The sequence below is a fragment of the Styela clava genome, chromosome 11, assembly GCF_964204865.1.
Source record: "Styela clava chromosome 11, kaStyClav1.hap1.2, whole genome shotgun sequence".
In the NCBI taxonomy this organism is placed as follows: domain Eukaryota; kingdom Metazoa; phylum Chordata; class Ascidiacea; order Stolidobranchia; family Styelidae; genus Styela; species Styela clava.
In genome coordinates this window covers 6,831,658-6,852,165 of record NC_135260.1, presented here as the reverse complement: position 1 = coordinate 6,852,165, position 20,508 = coordinate 6,831,658, and the positions used below count along the sequence as shown (strand labels likewise).

The window sequence follows — 20,508 nt, the reverse complement described above, 5'->3', positions numbered from 1 at the left end:
TCTAATATTCAACCCGTATGCCACGTATATTTTGGTACCCCCGTAGTATGTGAACCAAGATGGCGAACACCGGAACGTAGTATGTGAACCAGGTTCGGGTTAGGCCATAATTTTATTCCAATTTTCCTTATTTCAGTTCTATTACGAGTTCGGGGACTAGCCAAGTGACTCACGTAGTATTTGTACCTGAAATTATGGCCCACCCTAACCTGGTACACATACTACGTTTCGGTGTCTACTGTCTGCCGTCTTGGTTTACATACCACGGGAGTACTAATATTTTTACCTACTTCACGAGAATAAATGTCTTACTCAATATTATATATTTTAGTGAAATCTTATCTTTGTTTAACCTTACCGATGGAGACTACATATTCATCGGACTCGATGATATAAAAACTCAAAATGTGTGGATCTGGAGCGATGGAGTAAAATCTACTCGCAGCAACACACCTTGGAAAAAAGGTCAACCGAATAAAGCAAATCAACGCTGCGCAGATATGAATCAAGATGGAAAAATATTTGATGACAAATGCAAGAAAGAAACCTATTTTCTGTGCGAGAAAGAACTATAATATGATGAACAAGACATAGATATACAAACACGAAGTTGACGGACACTTTCTAGACCAGTGGTTCTCAAACTGCGGCCTGCCTAACAATTTAATATGACCCGCCGAACTTAAACGAAATAGTTTAACACTTTATGTTTTTACCTTTTCGCGTTCTACATACCGCCAATTGTTACGTCATTATCACAGTTTAAAAAGTGTATATTTCGTAACAATTCGATTGTATCACTATCTTAATTATACGTACCGGCGTCGGCATCGGTCACTTGCTGGAGCTACCCTTTTCCGGCCCGCGATTATCCTTCAGCTTCTTATTCTGGCCCTCGGTCAATCAACTTTGGGAACCACTGCTCTAGACCTATTTGTTAATTACAACGGACCCTTGTTCATTTTCAACCTTTCACTCAATTCAATAAAATTAGTTCCATCGCCTATCAACAAGCGATATACCTACGACTTTCAGCATCTTATAGAAACAGATGGGCATTCCACACATCTGACATCGCCAATTTTCTTGATAAGTAAAATCTAGCATCATCGAGACTGCATAAATTTCTGTAGCATATGTCGAAAGATCACAACGAGCGACCAGTTCTTGTGTATATTAAATTTTCTTGCGCAGAGATGAAATAGCTAGCAAAATGGTCTATTTTCTTGGGATTATTTTTATTTCATTCACATTAAGTGGACCCAAGGTTCGAACAACGAAGTCTTTTTACATAAGAGTCAAGAGCCATGCGAAACCTATTAGTCAAAGCGCCGCTTCCAAACTAAGACCTAAACATGTCATCTGTTGGGATCAGCGCTACTGACACTTTCCACAGTCACGTTCAAAATATGTACAGGAGATTGAATATGAACAGGTGTCGGAGAAAAAATTTACGGCGCTTTATTTCTAGACTTGACATGGACAAACTATGTCCAGCGGGCCAAATCTGGTCCGTTCGGTTATTCAATCGGGCCTGCCTGATGATGTCACAACCAAATCAGCTGTAGTAGTTCGTCGACATTGCGATTAAATTAAGTTTTGGCTTATTGTTTTCACTTACATGGTCCGCCAGTTTAAATGTGCAGAATTTTTGGCCACTGGTCCAAAACCTTGCCAACCCCTGTCCTAGACGATGCAGTGGGTATGTCCTTTCGGCTTATGTAGAAAGAATTAACATACCACGCTCTTTAATAGAAGCAAGTACTTTTTTTTAATAACATTTGTATTTTAATGGACTGGATCCAATCACAAAAGGTATTGCCAAATTGCCCTGGATTATAGACATACCAAGGCGAAATTCGAAACAGATGAAGAATATTGTTAACATTCATAAAAAAAAATCTATTACAACTAAATAGTCAAGAGCACAATCCTAATTTTATAGTGGCTCACGCAAAAATCCATCACAAGGCGGTGAGTAAAATGTTTCTAAATACGAACTTAAGACGATTTACTCAAGACGATTTACTCAAAATCCACAAAGCAGGCAATGTTGAAGGCTCTCACTCCCAATAAACAAAAACGTAATGAATAGAGTTGCAGACGTAAGCTAGATATTTAGAACTACATTGGAAGTGACAAAAAAGCCTTCACGCCACTGAAGAAATGGAATTTCAAAATAATGCCCTTAAAAAAATGAATTACAGGTAATATACTATAACAAACACACAAATTGCTTCACTAGCTGGTTTTCCGGCCATGCATACTGCATTATTTTTCTTAAAGAGACAAAAGCTTCCAGCAAAAAAAATGTAAAACTGACAAGCAGGTGTAAAAAACAAGATTTTAATGGAACCAACCAAAAATGCATGATGCTTCATTATGGCAAACTAAGACCATCCTATCTGAGAATACAAATTTATAAAGAAATCACTATGGCATTTGAACTTTTCCATAGTCAGATCAATATCGCTTCGGGAATATTAAAAAAATTTGCAGCTATCAGTAATTTAATGTAAAGAGCAATGATTCTATTAAGGCCATCTCAAACTAGGTCTCCCAACATCTTTTTGAAATTCATAATCGGAAAATCAAAATTTCTCAATTTAGTATTCTCAATTGAGTACAATTTATGAACTAATATGATTTAGCAGAATTATAGAAAATTTTTATTACCAAAATGCAAAGGAGATATTCTCATTCGGCCATCGTTTCAAACTCTGCCCCAGAATAGATTTTAATTACTGCAGAATGCTGTCAAATTTGTTGCACTTTTTTGACAGCTTATTGGCTAAGGGGCGAACATTAGGAATTGTCAAATATAAATAAAACTTTTCATTGATTTGATGAACAGTGGCGAAGAAATTACAATTCATCTTTTTCTTGTTTCGCTTCATCTTGTTCTTCTTCATCTTCCGTTTGATCTAATTCATCTTCCGGTTCGTCTAAATCTTCTGGTTCATCCAAACCTTCGTCCTGTGAAAGTGAGTCAAAGTTAGACAACATTGTACAGACTTTTAATTTAGGTTATTTCTACCAAATATGATACTGCCTTATAATTTGATAAACACTACAAAGAAAACTTTTATTTAAGAAATACAATACTATGCACAACTGACCATCTTAAACATTAGACATAAATTTAGAGTTTTTAAAAAATCCTTTTCCCATAACTGAACTAATATAATATAATAGAGATACAATAAAGTTAGGGCAGTTAAGTATGAGTGTCCCCAACACCAGGAGTTGAATATTCTAATACACTTTTGTTATACAATACGATTTTTCTTCAGTAATTCATATACTGTTGCACCACCAATCAACAATACACAAAAAATTATACTTAAAATGGAATAAATCATAATCTCGCTGCAAAAATTCATTTACTTCTTAATTCTAAAATAAATGTATCAATCATTTCCCAAGCCATTCCTTAATCTATATCAAATCATTACCGGTAAGTATCCCATATGTAACAATTTTTTGGCTTTACTATTTTTTAAACACGGGACATTAAACCATTATGATTAACTAAACTAAAACCCTATTTTGATGTTTTAGCTAAAAATTAGACCAAGAATTTTTTTTAGATTGCGAGGAAATTTAGTTTCGGCACAAGGCTCATTGTTTTCCACTTTTGCTTTTGTAACACTGTATATAAATACTGTTCATAAAATGTTTTTTTAGATCACGTTTACATGGCCCACCAGTCCAAGTGGACAGAATTTTTGGCCCCTGATCCAAAATCTTTGCCCAACCCTGATATAGCACATGACCACATATTCAATGATAAGAATATTTGAACATTGATAAAATGAATTAGATATCCAATTTAACCTGGCAGTTAGGCAGCCAAGACAGTCAGCCTTCAGACAAATCTGAAGCTATACTTCACTATCACAAAAAAAAATGTTTTTACTCACACTCTCGTCATCAGCTACATCCTCCTCATCCTCATCATCATCCTCACTCTCGGCTTCTGCCGTTTTTCTATCTTCCTCCTCCTTGGCTTCTTTCATTTTCTTTTCACCAACAACAGTCTCCTTCATGATTTTATCGCATTCATCTTTTGCAGTTTGAATGTCATCAGTGATAAGGAAATTATCGAAAATAGTTCCGGATTTGACCTAAAAGTGAAAATAAATAAAACATCTACTTATCGAGCATATCTCACATAACCAAATGAAGAAAGCAATACAACATAGAAAAATGCAGCAATCAGATATCTTACTTAAATTGGCACTGGTTAAAACTAGGCAGTAGTAAAACTGTTTGCAGAAGTTAGGATGTATTTACAAATCACAAGCACCCATAAATTTTTACTGTCAAAAAATACTCCACAAGAATAAATCACATACAACACACGCACTTTTATCTTGCAAAAAGACATTCATGATGAGTCAACTAAAACAGTTTATTAACAGGAAATAATAAAAAAAGCGTCATTTTGGCAAATTAGTTCAAAATGCCCGATCTTAATAACCATATGCGCTTTCGCATTTCAGATTGCATTGTACGAACTTTAATTAAATCCTTATTAAGTGTATAAGTGGCACTAAGTGCCCTGCGATAGTTCGGACAATTCGCATATATGAAGTAGGTGAAGGCCACACAGGAATGCTACCGGTGTCCCGGTCAAGCCGACTTTACTTGATTTACAAAATTAATCCAAGTCTGATATTAATTAAACAAACCTGCCATAAATCAAGACCAATAGCACCGATATCTTCATACAAGTATAACTTATCATCTGCAACGTAAGCGGGGTTGGCAATCATAGGGTGGACCCACTTTCCTTTGTAGTCTGGGTTATCGATCATTGGGGCTTCCCATTCACCCTTATAATCGGGGTTATCGATCATTGGAGCTTCCCATTCGCCGTCCATATCTTCATCCCAATCGTCAGGTTTTGTGGCATCAGGATCAACAATGTGTTCGGGCTTGTCCCAATCCTTCAGATAAAAATGCAAGTTAATACTAAACAGCAGAAAAGAGTAATAAATATACATCTCTTTTGAATTATGCTATGTAAGACATTTATAGTAAATAAAAATACAAACATTGTTACTTAAAAATGAGAATTTAGACCACTGATTAAAATGTTCGATAGTCTTCAATGGTTGAAAGCAGGTCAATTTCAGATTTTAGCAATGCAATATTTTTGCAATTATTAAAATGCATCTTTTAACAGAAGTTTTAAAAGATATTGCATCAGGCCCCGCAAGGAAAATAAAAGGATAGCTCAAATATGACTTGAGATACTAATAATTTATTAATTTTTTTTTAATGAAGGTTGAGAAAGGTAACAGGTGACAAACCAGTGCTCCCAATGTGCACCAAGATGACGCACAACCTGAACATAGTATGTGTGCCAGGTTCTGATTCAGGTTGTGCGCCATTTTGGTGCACATACTTCCGGAGCGCCAACAAACCTCTGGTTTTGTTGCATCTGGGTCAGGGATCTTCTCACGTTCGTCCCATTCTTCCTGTGAGGGTTTAGATTGATCAGGATCTTTAATTTCTTTTGCTTCCAAGAAATCCCATTCTGTTTCAAGGCTTCCGGATTGTGCTTTTGCATTGTCAATTAAAACTTCATACGTATTGTCTGGTTTCACAATTAAGGTGTAAACGTGTGTAGTTTCATCATCCTTACATCTGATATCTTTCTTAATTAGTAAATTCTTTCCCTTGTAATGAAAGATGACATGCACTTTCTTAGTACCTGGCCCACAAATATCAGGACCTGAAATGAAAGATTATTTTGGTAAGAACAAAACGTAGACACACGTTTCAGTTGCTACATCATTGCCACTTAGCAAAAATATGGATTACGTAACACGACAAACACTTAAGATGTTCATCACCAAACCGGGTATGTGAATGATACTGATGAATATTACCAGCAAGAAATGTCCAATAATATTTTGTTGTATTGTACAATGAAGTTCGTTAAAACATACTTATTAATGATGATTTAATTTTAGAAAGGAAAGATCAAAAACAAGAATTTTTTTTAACCTAGCTTATCACTAACTTTATTCAAAGCAATAACTAACAATTGATATATTTTGTACTGCCATATCAAGTATTTAACAATAGTTAGCTCTCAAAATATCTGGGCCGGGCTAGGCTTCATTCAACAAGAACAACAGTAAGTTGACAATATTCACATCACCCTGCATTCAATGGTCAAGTCATATCTTACCAAACATAATGTTATATTGTGAATCTCCATGCATATCTTCAGACTGTAATGCAGATGGGAAAAGTTTGATATATCCTCCTCCGCAATCAATATTTTGTTCATGCTTGACAGAGAATTGAATGACGAGATCTTTATCCTCATTGGAAAATTTGTCAAATTTAGAAGAAATTGCATAGAATCTAAAATAAAAAAATTTGATACGTCACTACAATACAAACGAGACTCAAAATAAATAACAGACAGAGAGCATATAAGATCGAATACGAGCAAAATCTTCCTGGGTGGGTATACTATTCACAATTTGCAACTACACAATCTTTAAACCACAACACTAATAAATTTGGTTCAACATGCTGAATACTACTGTGGCCTATTAAATTGTCAATCGAAAATTAGGGTCTAGTATAGTTTCATAACTCAATTGCTTCTAGTGGGCGTAGCCAAATAATTTTGTGACGTCGTAGTGACGTAATTTTTGGATGGCCTAGTCAAGTGAGGGTTAGGATTGACATACAGACATAGGGTCAAAATCCTCACGCTACGCCCGCTAGAAGTACTTGAGGTACAAAACTACGCAAGGTCAGAAAATTAGAACTCGATTATTTTTGGACTTAAATTTTCCTCAATTTGCAGATTTCTGAAAAAAATCTTCATGAAAAGATTATCATTAACGTACTTGGCATCTTCACTAGTTTTGAGTCCTTTATCCTGTTCTTCATCATTATAAAATTTTCCTGCTGTTAAAATCCATTTTCCATAATCAGATTTGTGTTTAGATTCTTTCCACCGAGCTTCCCAATCCGCTATAAATAATAAGAAAAATACTTAGGCTGTTGCATTGGGAGTCTTGAGGTTCCCATCAGTGAGTTTTTTATTATGGTATGAAGATTTATTATACGGTACTTTATATAAGAGGCGGACAACTCGACTACACAGACAACTCAACAGAGACAACTCGACTACAGAGAGTTCTGGTGAGTTGTCCGTCTCTTCGGGTTTTCTACGGCAACATTTCAAGATTATAGGAGTGTAACTTCGATCTTTTCAGGGTTACAATGTTGAGAAAAACACATTAATATTCTCTAAAAGGCATTTTTATGTCTGACGTTATAGAACTGTGTTCGTTTAAATTTTCGAATTATAATGATACAGGACAGAGTGGTCCAAGTATGCGAGGATGAAGGGCCGCAAAAATTTTTGAGGAGTACTTGCGGACCCAAAAGTGATCAAAGGTCGCGAGTTCACTCACTTCAAATATATTTAGGAATAAAGAGTTTATCGTTCTAATCAGTTTTTCAAGGAAACTATATAACAGCATAAAGCTTTTAGTTTTTAGTTTTATTACGTTTTAAATTGTTTCCCAAGAAATAAGGTGGTATTTTCGGTATCTTTTCTCGTGTTTGGTTTTGAAATGAAATTTATTCTTTTGTGACAAATGCTACTTGAAAACACACCCGACACTGTGGTTTAAGGTTGTTGTGGGAAATACGTTCAGACGTTTACTTCGGTCACCTTTTTCTAAACCAGTAAACTTAAATTTTATGAAAACACTCACCGTCTGTGAAATAGTCTTTGAAGTATACCTCCGCATTGACTTTGGCCAAGACTAATAGACATATAAATGTGACAAAGAATTTCATTTTTTATTGTCCTAATTACTACTTTATTGGAACCCTGGTTGATGTGAAAAAGATTATTAGAAGAAAAATAAGCCCATTTGAATAAACTCAAGTACACTGTCACATACTTCGCAAATCTAAACAAGCTTACACTTGTATATCAACTAAAATGCATGAATCTATAAGGCAATTCGGCTGAAAACTGAGCGTAAGCTTGCCGCAATACTCTGTAGCAATAGCAAGCGTGTACCCTGAATGAACGCACACGTAAAAGTTACGTCACTGAAAACAAGAGCTGGCTCGCTGTGATTGGTCACGCCACCGGTTGAAACTCCAATCATACAACGCCACAGACGTAATACGAGGTCTGAAACGAGGCGCGACGGAAGGGAAATACACGCAGCAGATTGTTGGCAGCAGGAGTTTCCCCCTATTTGTTTCGGGTATTTATTCGATAAAATAAACATTGCGGAGGAATATTAGGTTAACCGTGATCTGTGACTGGTATTACTTCCATCGCATAGGAAGTATTCGCGCACGTCGGCGGCTGGCGGGTATCACCAATCGCACAGACTGAAGCCTACATTTGTATCGGACTGAGCCACTGATAAAATCACTTAATATGGAAGAAAACAGGAACGGAAAGATGCACTTTGTGATCTCTTTATGCTGAATATGAGAACAGTTAATTGATCATAATAAATGCTTATTGTCATATCACACAACAAAGACGTCTTGCTTTTATATGTGGGTGCAAATTCAACTTCATTTGAATCTATATACGGTTGCTAAAACCAATGGGTTAGGGTTAGTATGGGTTCAAATGTACGGGAACCGAATCTATATCCATCCATAGTTTTGCTGATTTCTCAAACCGAAATTATCTGCTTTAAGATGTATAATACATAATCTAAAATTCGATTAATAAAAAGTACGCACACTATGTACAGAAAATTCTAAACTCTTTTTCGAAGTTCAGATTCTTCACAGATGTCACCTGTATCGGGGACACGATTCCAAGCATCCTTTGTTACCATACCCCGATGTAATGTACAAATTTTCCCCAATCTGTGTTGTCAGCGCCGTTGATTACGGTGCCAGCCTGGGTTATACTCCAACAAAATTGTACTGAAACATAGCCTAAAGAAATGGGGATGTACAAAAAGATAGAATATCAGCAGTATTCTACCGCTCAATATGTGATTTGAGTAGAAAAGTTCGTTCTGTCAAAACTGTAATCTCGCGCATATTTCTTGTTCTCGCAACTTGGTTGCTTACAGCTAATCAACCCCGAAATGCAAAATGGCCACTTACCTCATATCCAAACTTGGAACTTTTCTTTGAGGTGTTTGGCGCAATTCATTATGACAATGTGATTCAGGCGTGACATTATCATTAAAAATGTGAACGCATTTGTCACAATTACCACAAAGTTTGCACATTCTGATTTTGCTGATGTATGTCAGACAATCGAATCAATATAAGTTCGGCAGTTGAATGGGCTAATGCTGAAATGAAGTGCTTTGTGATCTAGAATAGATCATAGGTTCTCAAAGTGCTCCGTACGGAGCCCCAGGGCTCCGCGAGAGAAACCTAGGGGCTCCGCGAGATATTCGATCAAAATACGGACTTGGTTATTCTGTAACTGTTAATAAGCAAAAACACCAATAATAAAATTCGAGCGCACAATTATTGTATTGATTTCAGTAACTACGGTACAACACCCATTGATAACCTAACATAACATCAAAGTTTGTGATTCACAATGTCTAAAAAAGCGTTTTTAATCTGTCGCGAGTCCGCTAAAATAAAAATTATCATGTTTTCTTCCGTTTTAGTATTATATAATACCGCTTTCCAATCAAGAAATTTGGGTTGCTGATTCACCCCCTTATTAATTATTTTTAGCATCTCGTCGCCGATGATTATATTGTATTAACTTGTTTTCCATACTAAACTCACAATTACGCACAAAGACAAAAACGTAATTATCGCATTCGCGGAACAAGCAAGAAAAATGTGTGATTAGGGAGAATAAACACCACATATAGATGTTAGGGTCTAACTAAAAAACACGCATCGCTACGAAAACAATCGGTGATTACAGCAAAATGCTATCGCGCATGTTATGAGCGACTTCTTCATTCTTCCAAAATATCAAAAGAGTATTCATTAATATGTGTGTCAAATTTACAGGCCTAATATGTATAATTTATCCGTGCAATTTAGAATAAAAAGTTTTAGCATTTAAATTAGGTAAGGTATTTTTAACTTACTCAGGAATATTAATCACTAAATATCAACATGTATTTTTTGTCTGCTTTATTTTCAAAATTTATTTGTGGGGCTCCGTGAAGAATGGTCAACCTCTTCAAGGGCTCCGTAACATCAAAAGTTTGAGAACCCCTGATCTAGATCATTGCTCCGCAACCGGTGTGCCGCGGCGCACCGGTGTGCCGCGATATGATACCAGGTGTGCCGCACAGGAATTGCAACTCTTCTCTCTTTTTTACAATTTTTTTTATTCTTTGTTAATTTTAATTTAGTCTACTACTCTACTCTACTAACGTAAAGTTAACATGTTTCTACGTTAGCTTGAGCGACACCAAGTCAAATTTCTGTCACTGTGCATTTGTGACGTAGGATAGGATAGGATTTACATATTTATCCCGGGGGAGAGGAGACAAAGATGCTCCAAAACCAGTCTGCATTTGTGGGGAGCAACTTTCAAATGAAGCAATGGTTCCGAGTAAACTTATGCGCCACTTAAATACGAAATACGGTTTCGTGTCAAATTTGGCGAAAAAGCACTTAACTTTAATACAGCAAAGATAAGCACTGGTACTTTTTCGCAATTAACAATGAACGATACGACTGGATCCGGAATCCTTTCTCAACTAGTGCTGAAATGTTAACGAAAGAATTACTCCTGCGTATTCGAGAAAATTTCGTTGAAGTAAGAAATGACAGACGCTAAGACTGAAATTCAGCAAAATTCCACTTGATGTGTTTTGAATTTTAATAAAAGAAGAATACAGGCGCACGTTTCCAATGCAACTATTGAAATATTGCTCCAGTTTTGCACAACTTATATGTGCGAACAAAGTTTTTCCTCTTTATTACTGATCAATAACGATAAAAGATCCTGCATAAAAGATGTTGACGGCGAACTTCGAGTTGCTCTTTCACGTATTGATCCTAATATATAGCGATTGTGCTCATTAAAACAACCACAAATCTCTGATGGAAATATGAACATAATTGTTGTGGTGTGCCGTCGAATTTGGCAAGTTATATAAATGTGCCGCAAGTTAAAAAAAGGTTGCGTTGCGTGTGCAGGCCAATGTAAATCGTATTTTGTCTTTTACACATCGGGAAATTCGCTAATGTTTGATTGATATTTCTTCATAACTACCATGTGATATTGAAGATGTCAATATAAAAATTGGTAGCGAAAAAACACAAATTAGTTGAGCTAGTTTGGCTGATAAACAGGTCAGAATCCTGTTCTCATTTCTACACGCGGGGCTGAAGGAGAGCATGTCTCAGAGTTATCGGAGCCAATACCGCGAACACTATCCCTGTAAGCAAAAAATAATATCAACATCCATATTCCAACTTATTTTTTAAAACTCTGGATCAGATTAAAAATCCTAATATATCGGTCTACATTTAGCCGATACAGCCGTCTTTAGTAGATAGGCCTACTACCACGTAAGTAATATTTCTCAGCGTGATATAGTAATGGACTAATAATACGACGATGCTGCGATTTTATCCACCCACTTTTCATCATTCATATCGGAATTTTGACCCGATAAACTGCCGTATAAAATTGCTCTCTCATCGTTCTGCATACAGAAAAATGAAGTGTGATTTTATTTGTGTGTGAAATCTCAAATTTATTTCCAAATGTACGCAACATACATAGCACATGCGTATTGCAAAATGACAAAAATGATTCAATAGTCATATGATTGTAAAAGTTGAAACCAATGGAAACGTGATTTACAACATTGATTTAATTCGATTACACATATATATATATATACAGGCAACCCTACATCTAATTCGATATATGCTAACGCAGGCCTTGAAGATCACGCCGTTCTGCTGGGAGTCTGCTGTTTCAAACCTCGACGTCGGTTGTCGTAGAAATGCCGTTGATTTAGCAATTTTGTGAAGCGAAGTTAATCCTGCTGTGAATTCAGTTGTTCATACATCTTGAATTTCAGTTTGAGTTGACGCTGGCATTGCATTTACCACGATTATTGCCGATGATCTTTTGTCAAAGTGTTTGTCTTGTTTATGCAATGTACATTGAGCTGTGGCAGATATAGAATCACATCTATGGTGATCATCGAGATCAAACACTTCCACACTGCCGACATCAGTTACAGTTTCAACGTGAGATGGTGTGCACGAGCCTCTGTGAATTCTGTAAAAAAAAATAAGTACTGAATCAACTTGTTATATAAACTCAATTCATAAATTGCCCCAAAGTGTATTAATCCTAAGTACGAATGTAAACCGACCCATATATATGTATCTGTTACTGATAAAATGCTGTTCGTGGTAGCACCATCACGGTGATTACGTAGGATGGGGTTGCCAAGTCAAGTATAATTTTTCCAACCAGTAAATAAAAAAAAATAACCACAGAAAAGACGGAAAAAAAATTAAAATTACAGTTTTACTGGAGAAGGGAAGTCGCGGGGAACCAGAGCTGGTTATCGAGCAGTGACATCCAACGTTCAAATATCTAATTTAAAAAAGTGAAATCTTAGGGTTAGGAAACTACTGTTTTTGGACGGTGAGTACCGTGTGAATTTTCTCTACGCTACGTGTTGATTAACAATCGCACTTTCCGTAAGACTGGATGGTAAGCAAACTAAAGACCATGAACTATCATAGAATATAGAAATAATATTCCTAAACTTACCTGCTTTTATACCACGATCTACGCAAAGTATAATTTGGGAGTAATTGGGGTCTTTTGAACTGTGGCCTTTTTACAAAATTTTCGTAATAATTGGCGTATCGTCGGACTTCGTTGTCTCTCTGAAAAAATAATGTCAGATTTTTAAACTGTAATAAAGTTGAAGAAAATAAAGGTAAACGTCATGTGGAACGATTAAATTGTCAAACTGTCTTTTGTAAAACTATCGATCGATAACTTATTGGCAATATTTCTCTTTTATTATATTTTTGTGGTTACAGTTCCGGGCCGTCTGCGATGCCAGAATTGTATGAATTCTATTTTATAACGAGTTATCTAATAGTAAGCAGTTTATTCAACCGCGAATATAAATTTCGAAACTAAATGTTTTGAATAATCCTTCTCGCGCTGGATATTAGCTTCTCAGGGCAAAAACATGAAATATTTATTCGTGGCAGAATTAGTCTGTCTTTTGATTCTTTCTATCCGCAGCATAAATAGGTCTCATAAATATTTAAGAGATTCTTTTATAAGTTTGAAAAATAAAGTTGCTTAGAGAATAGAAACAGAAAAATCAAGAATATTTTACTATTGGCAATATTCAATTCTAATCTATAAAGATTAAATATATAAAGTATCAATATTCGGTTATAGATATCATCTTATGAATCCTATTTTGTGATTGTCGAAGATAGCTCTGTAATCGGGAATAACGTAAAGATACTTAAAATAATACTATCGGGGCCAACTCACAGACGACAGACTTGTCGTCAAAATGTTAACGCGAGATTAACCCTTTTATATTAAACTTCATTTTGGTGAAACTAGCTATAGAATATTTGAAATATGTTTTTTTTACAAAATAAATGACTGAAACCTGGTACCTCGCTTTGCTACAGACCATGTTACAGATTGATCGAACTCAAATTTTCCGCAATTGTTAACAACATTTCCATATCGACTAAACTTTGCCATACTAAAGGGCATCACTCCGCAAATACACGCCACAGCCTGACAAAAAGAAACTTGTGAATATATGGAAAGCGTATGCAATTTAATGAAAATATTCAATTTCACCTTCGTAACTGACGGGACTCACCCCTGATATATACTGTGTTTTCTTCCACCTCAATTTTTACCACTAAAACATACGAGCGGGCGCTTGCATAAACCCCTAAACACTTGAAAATTCAACTGTAAACTTGCACATTATTTAGTTGCGCTATGACTCGTTCGTTTGTTATTTTTGCGCGATACCCATTTTTCCCCCTACAACTAAAAATATTTACCTGCTTATATAACGTACCTATTAGATCCTAATGTATAAGTTATATGTGTACAAGTCATTTAGGAAATGAAATTTAGGTTAGGAATTAACGATTGAAATGTAATAAAATGACCGAAGTACAATTTGATAAACAGTTGAAAAACGTTGTAATACTATTGATCGATTCATTGGAACATAGGTTAGAGGGGGGTTCCAATCTTGGTTCCATTGCGTGATAAGGTTATTTCACAGGGTGTTTTCACTTTGCTGAGCATGAATTGTTTGAACATAAAGGGGTTTGAAATCTTCCAATTGAAATTACGCTGTAAATACTACTGGAATGATAAATAGTGGCCATGAGAGGTAAAAGCCTCAGGAAGGGAGCGGAACGAGTCATAAAATGTTGGGAACTACTGCATTAGAGTCTCTCAAATGGTTGTTACGAACCAAACAGTATTAAATTCGGAAATGTATTTTAATGCCGTCGCAAAAAATACTTATTTCATCTGATACAGAAGTATTAATGTATGTACCTGAACTGACTTCATGATCAAGACTGCAATTCCTCCCATGTATATGATTAGAACAATAACAATATAATGAACAGGAGTCAAAGGTCCTTCGTTTTGTCTCTGGATGTGAATTACTGGTCCAAAATCATCTGGAAATTTTCCGTGCTCCCCCGCATAATGAATTTTTAAGAAGTCCGTAGTTTTCTGCAACACGTCCATGTTCTCTGTGCTTGATGAGTTTATTACCAGTCTACTCATATCTGTATCAATACAACAAAATCTAAAAACGAAAACATAAAATACACTGTGATTTATGACAATAGGTTGTTAACAGCCAGCGGGCCCGTCCGGAAGCCGGAAACATGGATGCGAGGGTCCAAAAAATCCTCGAGACGGGCTATGGTCGTTTATGACAAAAAAATGAGCTCGGGTATTGTATTGATTGAATGTTATTATACAATGTGAATAGAGTGGAATTATCTCTCCAATGAAGCATGCGTTTGGAAAAGATTGGGATACCCAAAGATTAATTAATTAATTAACTGAGCCACAGGACTTTGAGTTCACTTGAAGCAAAAGCCAGTTGAATGGATTTTTTAGGTTTGGACTGTTGATGGGCGCTGAATGCTTTCAGTCACTTTCTTCCGTTTTTTTTTTTATTGGCCAGTTGAATACAAAAATTTAGGAATTCTGTAAACATGATTTTGAACATCAAAAATGATAAACGATGAGTTATTGATTAACGATTGAACTCCTGTATGTAGTAAGAATAATTACCCGAAAGAGTTATTGAGCGAGTCACACTCCAGGACTTTGAAGTCTGGGGGGTAAGAACTTGAACTACTGCATAGTACGAAAAAATGACAATGACAATAGTTGATCTCACACCATGACATAGAATATAATTAAAAATTGGAAGATTTACTAAAAATATCCCCACAAGCATTTCCTTGCAGTTCGCCCGAGTTGCAAAAAGTTTAAATTGAACCGTAAATTGGTGCATTTATAAAGTTCATAATATTTTCTATAAATAATACCGGAGCCCTTGATAAGTCAGAAATGATGCCGTTAATAAGATATTTAACGAGCTAACACTTTTTTCACGAGCGGTAAATCCAGCGGTGATGAAATTTTAATGAAGGACACGAATTAATAAGCTTATTTCGTGACTGTAAAACAGTTTGATTTTTCTTTATTGCTTTGAAATTTCCCAAATCAAAACTGCTTAACATGCTTGCTTCATGCGCATATTTTGTCCTTCATATATAATGACCAGATTGATATGTGACCCGCCCATTTTTGATATCAAATGTTCCTGTCACCACTAAATTCTCAACATTTCAAGCAGCGGCTCCCTACTTTTTTGCAAGCCCGTTGTTAAATATACATAAAATTTTCACGGACCAATATAGTCAAATCTAATTAAGTAAAATCGGTATCGCAACTTTTCAAGTAAAGCATTCATAATGAATTCATCCATAATCACCCATTAACTGTAAACAGAACTACTGCATATAACGAAAGCGACATTTTACAAACATCAGTTCAAGTCACGATGAAAGGAAACACTAATAATTGAGTCTTCAGAACCTCACTCCTGTCCTCGTTAAATTAATACATTTGGAGCAGTACGTTTGATTGGCGATTTTTAATATAAATTTAAACGGAAATAAGCTTATAAAAATAATCATAAATATAGATTAAATGTCGATCCTTAAAAAGTAATATAGAAATATGCCAATATCGTGCGCAAAATGTACCTAATGAAACCAATACTTATAGCTAATTGCTAATACATTGAAATGACGTATAGTGAATATTAATATTTCCCTTGCTGATTAGTTAAGTTGCATTGTATATTCCTAATTCATTTAAAATAAAATTGCAGGCAACAGACTCATCCTGCAAACCTACCAAAGAAACCTCGTCGCACAATCACATTGAGAACCACTGACTTAGAACGCTTCACGAAAGCTTACAAGATAAATTAACCCCGTACCAACTCGAAAATTTCTATCCGACTTATAACCTGATGGTGAAATATGTGATGCGTTATGACAAGGAGAATCACCAATCAATCGATCATTTGTTTATCCGAACTAGCAATATTAAGACAATAGAAAAATCAATGAGGTATTATTGGCGTCAATAACGATAATTTTTTTAGTTTGAAAGACAGCATAAATTACAAGTGCCTCATTTGCATATAAAGAATATACTACAAAAATGTTTTTACATTTAAGGTACTATATTTAATATTTCAAAAACTCACGCCAAAGGAATGATATCTGATCTGGCAAAATAAATATTTTGATTTGTTATTTCAACAAAGCGTTTCATAAAATTGTAGTCGTAGTCAACACTAGAGATTAACTTACTGTCCTCTGCCTAGTAATCTTAGGATTTGTCGTTACAGCTTATCTAAAATGGCGCAAAAAATTCGCTTCGTGGCACAGGGAAGTAACCAAAAGTGCTGGCATATCCCAACCTGGATTCACAACTCAATCCTTTACATTTATAATGATTACCGGACCTGTTTCGCATACCGATAGACTAGCCTTTCCTATGATAAATCTAAAAAATCATTATCTATCCTGTCGGATTTTTTTTACCACAAAACCGTATAAGTTTATTACGGATAATACCTCATAATATTTGAGAACTTCTTGCCAGTGGCACATTGAATATATACTATTCATTAATTTGCGTCTGAAAGTCATCCTATTTTCAAATTTATGTATGAACTTCGCCAATAAATAACTGAACGCGCTTGCATTTTGCTATGAAGTTCTATCCCAGCTACGGCGTTCAATGTCTACTATCTGGTTAATGTCTTCGAGTATCTATATCCAGTACACATCCGTCTAACCACGGGCGTCGCGTCCTGTTTCGTCAACACGATTAAATATATTACAGATTGAATATACTCAAGTAAATGATTCTAATCGTATATTTTCCATAAGACAGAACTTTGCTATTCTGAATTGCACAATGTTTCTACGACTTTGGTTCTGAACCGGCGAGCTTGACTTAGCTATGATATAAAGTGCAAATCCTCTCTCAGCTGTCATTATCATTTTACGTTTCAGCGCACAGACTTGATTTGAAATGAATCGAATTTCGTTGACGTATCTAACCAAAGTCGTCCGCTCGTGCCTGCCTGACTGATTCACCATGAAATTGAAAATCAATTCGATCGAGGAAACAGACCAAAACCAAAATTAAAGCGATTCTCTCGGGAATTAAACGTGATCTACATCAGTAAACAAAAAGTCATTTGTTACTAAGAACCAATCTTCGCAAATTCACCAGGTCAAGGCGAAATGAACAAAATTCGACTTCAGAATATTATTGTCTGAGGATGGATTGGATTTTCCGCAAAGCCTTGTATCCGAAATAGAATTATCTTTATAAATTGTCGATCTGTCTTATAATAATATCATAATCAATGAAATCATAGTGCCTAAATCTCTTCAACTCTTCATCAATTTCCGCTTGTAATCTTAGTCCCATCGAGAAGAATATATATATATATTCGCTGAGAATACATCACAAAATAAAGTTATGAAAATTACGAACAATATACTTGCACAACTACTTGTGTCCGTTTCCTAACGGGTATTAGCAAATAAAGGATTAAGTTATGGTTCATCATGAGCATGTCTATAGTATCCATTATTGATCGCTTTCTATTATGTGTTTCCTCGGCATACAGATTTTGCATAACTATATACCACGTATGTCAATAGCGAACAAAGAGAAAATCGAACGAATAACGAATCGACATGTTTTAACCATTAGTATGACAAAGTAGTATTTATGTAAGAAAATGGCAAATCTGATATTTTAGGCCAGGTCATTACATGATTCATAGTAGAGTAATTATATATAAGTTTTTTTAAAGCAACCTTTCATGTTTATCCCCAATTTAACCGCAAGATCAATAACTAAATGGTATTTGTTGGCATTAGCAAATCGAGGTAGATTAAAATAAATTATATTGCGTTATATGGCTTTGGTGTTGAAATCTATTGAATACCATGTTTACGTCATTCATTCCAACTGAGCCCACGTTTCCCAACCGGGAAGAAATTTTGTGCTGTACTTGCTGATGTATTACGAATATTCTCAGACTTGTCCATGGGACATATTTTTCTGTCCCATCCCATCCCATTGGAATACAATTCAATAGAAATTGTTAAATTTAGGTTTAGCGTCTACTAAAGAGGACTACATGTACGAAGAGACATGCAAAACAACAAAATTTAACGACTCTATTGTACATGTGTCCATCAGCCCCTCCACGAAGTATATTGTTAATGCTGAATATAATTTGCTCTTTATGACTACTAACAAGAGATCTATGCTCAAATATATACACGAAGTTCATAACGAAATGTTTTTCCATCATTTCCCCCAAAACCATACGGTATTTCGTGTCCTATGGGAAATACGAATGTGTGCATCCCATGGCACGTTCCCATGGACAAGCCTGAATATTCTTTAGCTAATATCACCTATTTATGCACACATTCTGACATTATAAACTTCTTAAACTGCATAAAATCAAGAGTGAGACTTGCACATAACACTGAAGATTGAATAAAAGGTAGTTTATATGCGTAGATTACAGAGCTCCAAAATAGACTAACGGAGGAATTTAACAAAAAAGTTGGGAACCACTGACCTAAGTCGAGGTTTAATGAACTATGCTACTACAGAATGAAGCCCAAATATCCACCTCTACTCCTGACTATACATGCACTATACATCTCATATTAAATTCCTGTTTGTAGACAATACTCGAAGCGAACCATCAAAATACGCATCGTTGGAAAGGTTGTATACCTACTTTTTGAAGTTTATTTGACTAAGTATGCTCTCGATGTAATTTTCTCATTGTCATCATTTCATTTGTCACGAAAAAACTCACATGAGAATGAAATAGTAGTTACTGGAAAATATAAACGCTATGAATACATATCGTAGATTATCCCTACCCTGGGAATAAACGATATCCTAATTAATTAGAAAGAGGTATAAGTTATAACAAAATCTACAATAGTATCTGGTAACTTTGAGTGTCCTCAGCCAATGTTATTATGGTTCGAGAGTCAAGAATGTTGGCGATTTGGCGCTCCAGAAGTGTATGTACCAATATGGAGGTAACTAATTTTGTTAGCCTACTTTACATCAAGTTGTGTAAAGGGACTGAAACCTATGAGCAGGGGATATATTCGGACCTCCTGAAGTATGCGCACCAAGATGGCGCACAACCTGGATTCAGGTTGTGTACCATAGGTTAGGATTCAGGTTGTGCGATTCTCGAACTCGTAATAGAACTAAAATAGGGAAAATCGAAATAAAATTGCGGCGTAACCCTAACCTGGTACATATACTACGGGAGTACCGGCGATATTATATTATATTTAGAAAACGAGAGCATTATTATGGTAAATCATTTACTAAATTTAGCTTGCACTTGTCGAATTTTCCGTTTCATAATTCACTATCATGAATCTGGTGAAGTGAAACAAAATTTCATATTTCAGGGAATTAGTTTCATTTTATTGTGAAAACATTATGCCCCCATTTCCTGACCGGGAAAGAATTTTCTCATTCTCGGCGAGTAATTTTGCTTTGTATTTGCTGTGGTATTAATAATATTTCTTAGTTCTTAATTATTACTATAATAGTCATTAATGCACCCATTATAATTTGCGCAAGTTGAACAAAAGTCAGAGTGCGACTTGCGAATAACATTGACTAAAGATCCATTAAAGATTAAATAAATAAATTACTTGTTAGGCATAGTGACGCAGGAATAAGAAGTTCCCAATTAGGCCAAGGGAGTCATTTAACCAAAAATATTGGGAATCACTGATTATACGTTTCATAAAAAAAACTTCGTGTTAGATACCGATAACTATAGATTGCCGTATTTGGTTCAATTATTATAGGATCGT

The 20,508-nt window shown here is 35.5% G+C and overlaps 2 protein-coding genes across 3 annotated transcripts; both read right to left on the bottom strand.

Annotated features, from left to right (window-relative positions):
- Window positions 1-1,765: 1,765 nt before the first annotated feature.
- LOC120347417 (calreticulin-like) lies at window positions 1,766-7,920 on the bottom strand. The gene is made up of 7 exons (XM_078117679.1): window positions 7,761-7,920; window positions 6,882-7,008; window positions 6,206-6,384; window positions 5,433-5,743; window positions 4,695-4,952; window positions 3,924-4,127; window positions 1,766-2,976 (listed from the first exon to the last, which is right to left on the bottom strand). Exons 1-7 carry the CDS (start codon window positions 7,843-7,845, stop codon window positions 2,866-2,868), a joined length of 1,275 nt encoding a protein of 424 aa, XP_077973805.1. The 5' UTR covers window positions 7,846-7,920; the 3' UTR covers window positions 1,766-2,865.
- Window positions 7,921-11,700: 3,780 nt separating this feature from the next.
- On the bottom strand, window positions 11,701-19,541 carry LOC120347616 (uncharacterized). Of its 2 annotated transcripts, none has more exons than XM_078117856.1 (4): window positions 19,395-19,541; window positions 14,564-14,822; window positions 12,767-12,885; window positions 11,701-12,262 (listed from the first exon to the last, which is right to left on the bottom strand). In XM_078117856.1, the coding sequence occupies exons 2-4, from the start codon at window positions 14,798-14,800 to the stop codon at window positions 12,040-12,042; spliced, it is 579 nt and encodes a 192-aa protein (XP_077973982.1). In that variant the 5' UTR covers window positions 14,801-14,822; window positions 19,395-19,541; the 3' UTR covers window positions 11,701-12,039. The 2 variants fall into 2 exon arrangements, with proteins under 2 accessions (XP_077973982.1, XP_077973981.1); XM_078117855.1 differs by lacking the exon at window positions 19,395-19,541 and adding an exon at window positions 15,320-15,453.
- Between the last annotated feature and the right edge of the window lie 967 nt (window positions 19,542-20,508).